The 3,669-nt window shown below is 62.4% G+C and overlaps 1 protein-coding gene across 1 annotated transcript; it reads right to left on the reverse strand.

The window, feature by feature from the left end:
* Positions 1-1,278: 1,278 nt before the first annotated feature.
* Positions 1,279-3,180, reverse strand: TMEM198 (transmembrane protein 198). Its single transcript, XM_008943169.1, has 4 exons — positions 2,991-3,180; positions 2,308-2,883; positions 1,878-2,068; positions 1,279-1,425 (listed from the first exon to the last, which is right to left on the reverse strand). Exons 1-4 carry the CDS (start codon positions 3,178-3,180, stop codon positions 1,279-1,281), a joined length of 1,104 nt encoding a protein of 367 aa, XP_008941417.1.
* Between the last annotated feature and the right edge of the window lie 489 nt (positions 3,181-3,669).

A 3,669-nucleotide genomic window follows, 5' to 3' on the forward strand; every position in this document is an offset into this window, starting at 1 on the left:
ACCCCCGGGGACCCCGGCCCTTGGTGACACCTCCCCCCTGTCCCAGCCCCGCACACTGGGCTCTGAAAGGCTCTTTACTGTGTGGCCGTGGCCTCAGCCGCGTTTGGCACATTTACAAAAGAGACTGAAAAGGGGGACGGTGGCGCGGCACTGCGGGGATGGGGGTGGGCCTGGCAGAAACATGCAGTTCCCAGGGCAGCAGGGCCAGCTGGGCTGGGCGGAGGGGGGCTCCCAAAGCAGGGGGCCACCCCAGTCCTGTCTCGCCACCATCCTGCCTGCCTGGCCATGGGAAAGTCCTGGCTCACTCCGTAATAAATTAATACAAATCACAGCAAGAGAAATATATACAAGGCGGGAGCCTCTGCCCGCAACGGTGCTCTGGGCAGGGGCTCCTGCCCTGCCCGGCACGACCCCAGGGCTCCCCCCGGCCACTATAAAATCCAGTTGCCAGCAAAACAGCGACGGCCTCTGACGTTGCAGGGGTTCCCGTGTCCCTGAGGCAGCCCCAGTGTCCTGTCTCCCATTAAAATACTGGGGGGGAATGCACGTGGTGCACACCACCAGTGCAGCTCCCGCTGGACATGCACCGCTTGCCAGCATCACCCTGGGAAACAGCTCTGCCCCAGGACCACCCTGGTCCAGCTCAGGAAAAGGCAGGGAGATGAGCTGCTCTGGGGGGCAGGGAGGGTGGCTAGGGCAGGGGGACCTACTAAGGAGGCAGGTTTTGGGAAGTGCTGCCTGGGAGCTGCTCTCGGGGCCAGGGTGGGACAGGGCTCACATGCTGAAGGGAGTCCCTGGCAGGGCAAAGGCTGTGGGACCTGCTCTTTGAGGGAGGGATGTGAGGCACAGGCACTTGGGGAGTTGCTGGGGGGTGCGATGGGGCAGGGGCAGGCACAGGGAGCTGCTCTCAGGGAAGTGGGACTCAAATATGGGTAGGGAAATGTTGGGATGCAGGATGAGCCCAGGCCTCAGTGAAATGCAGCAGCAGGGGCTCAGCGATCCCCAGCCCCAGCAGAGCTGCTCTCACTCATGTCCATGTGTGCTGGTGTTCCCAGTCCTCGGGCTGAGAACCTGCCCGAGGGCTCCCCCAGCACCTCTGGTCCCCGCGGGCAGCCAGAGCTTGCCAAGCCAAGTCCCACACGTCCCCAGGAAGGGTCTCCATCCACAGCCTCAAGCCACACATGGTCACCCAGGGCCGAGGGCACAGCCCCGCCTGCGCCAGGAGATCTGTCAAGAGCAGGCTGGGGTGCTGGTGTTGCTCGAGGTCACTGGGTTGGCTTATACCCTCATGGCAGGGCCAGAGCCCGTGGTGAGGGGCACGGTGGAGCTGCAGTCATAGTCCAGGTCCACCACGGCATGGGAGCTGGTGATGAGGCTGTTCAGGGATGGCCCCGTCTGCCGCTCACGGAAACTCTGGATGTAGCTCTGCTCGAGACAGGAGGGACAGAAAGTGAGGGAGGGCTCTGCTGCTGGCCCACTCCACCTCACCCCACCTTGAGCTTTGCAGCATCTCCCAGAACCAGCGCTGTGTAATCCCACCCAGCGGCTGGGTGCTCTGGGGGCTGGCCGCAGCAGGATGCTCAGCCCCGTCACTTCCCCGGGCACACGCTTCACACCTTGCCCACCGCCTGTTTCTGCTGTGGCCACAGTGCTTTCGGCCACCAGTTTGCTTGCAAAGGCTGAAGTGCTCCATAGTGGGCACATCCCAGCTCAGCCCCTCCTGAGCTGCCCAGTCCCTAGGATGCCCCAGACTCTCAGAGATCTTGGATACTGCCTGGCACCTGGGCCCCTCTCCCCTCTGCACCCCATCCCACCCACACGGAGAAGGAAGGGCCACAGAGGCCAGGGGAGATCTCTACCCTGGGTGCGGGACTCACTGGGGAGAGCACGTCCCCATCAAAGCGGCGCACAGGGTTGGGCTTGCGGCGGTAGGCAGGCTCAGGTGGGTGGGCTTTGTGCTGGTGGGGTGGCGGATGGTGGGGTCTCCTCTTCTTCTTCTTCTCCTTTCGGTCCTCCCGCTGCTTGATGCGCATCAGCTGCACGCGGCGCTGCTGCCGGCTGATGATCACTGTGGGGCAGAAGGGCCTGTGAGCAGCGGGGCACACCCCCAAGCCAGCCCCAGGCCCGAACCAGCCCCGGCTTTGCAAACCCAGCCCTACTCTTGAGTGCTGTGCCCCTGTAGCGTCCCAAACCCCTCATCTGTGCACGCAAACCAGGTGCTGGGAACCTCCTCTCTGGTCCCCAGGTCCCCCAGCTCCTGCACCCACCACACGCCACCCACATCCATCTCTCCCAACCCCCACACACCTTCTGTGTGGGAGTAGCCCTCAGCCGTGACCTTCCACTGGACCAGGACACCCAGCGTGGTGAGGAGCGGCCAGACACCCAGGATGACCCAGCTGTACCAGCACACAGGGCGAGCGGGGGCCACCTTGATGCGCTCATAGATGTACTGCACCAGGAGGAAGAGCTCGATGAAGTAGTCGACGGTGACGGTCATGATGGCGCTGCCGAAGACGGCGGTGGAGAGGGTGGTGAAGAAGCGCTGCCACTGCAGGGTGAGGACAGCAAAGAGCATCCCCACACCCAGGAGCAGCGCGATGGGGATCCACACCGTCGGCGGGTGGTAGAACTGCTCCATCACCACCAGTGTGGCCACTGCCAGCAGCAGCCCCAGGAGCAGCCCCACCATGAAGAGGCCGACACTGCGCACCAGCATGGTGACCAGCCCGCACAGGACCCCGATGCCCAGCCCAATGCCCACCGAGGCCTCCACGCTCAGCTGTGTGTCCAGCACCCGCTCCTTGTAGCACAGCATGAAGATGATGATGGAGCCGAACATTAGCCCAGTGAGGAACATGACGGCCTTGAAGCAGCGGTAGCCTGTGAAGAGACCCCCCACAGTCAGGAGGTGGATGTCCAGCACCCCATGGCTCCCCCCTGCCCTTCTCCCTGCTTGCTCCACCAGCCTCCAGGCTGGCCTGGCTCACCGAAGAAGCAGTAGATGATGCCGAAAAGGCAGCACATGGCGCACACCACCGAGGGTACCACCTGGTAGCGACGCTCGATTTCCTGCTGGCAGCTGTGCTCCCACTCCTGGCCCGGCTCGTGTGGCAGCAGCTTGAACCGCAGCGTTTGCACAGTTGCAGTCATGGCTCTGGGTACTCCTGGGAGAGGCATCAAAATCTCCGCTCCTGCCCCATGGTTCGCCAACAAAACTGCACCCTGGCGCTCGCCCCAGCTGGTGAGAGAGAGAGAGAGAATGGGGATGGAGGCACCGACGGCACATGCCCAACAGCGATGCCCACCACTCGACGCTCAGCCACCCAGAACCTGCTCCAGCCCCTCGATCCTGGGTGGAAAGGACGGGAATGGGGAACAGCCTCATCTGCGGAAGCTGTGGGGGAACAGACCATCACCCAGAGGGTGGCTGCAGGGACACACTGTCCCCAGGGAGCCCATGTGCACCCCTGGGGAGCTTCGCTGCTGGAATGTGACACTTTATAATTTGTCTGCAGCTTCAATTTCCTGCCCCTGGCTCTCCAGTGCCCTTTCCCTCCTCGATTAAAGGGAGACTTACACTACCTGGTATTTTATGCCTGTGAAGTAATTATGCTTGGTAATTAAGTCACCCCTCACTCTTCTATTTTTATAGGCTAAACAGATTGA

This window comes from Merops nubicus, unplaced genomic scaffold, assembly GCF_000691845.1.
Source record: "Merops nubicus isolate BGI_N331 unplaced genomic scaffold, ASM69184v1 scaffold32466, whole genome shotgun sequence".
NCBI lineage: Eukaryota > Metazoa > Chordata > Aves > Coraciiformes > Meropidae > Merops > Merops nubicus.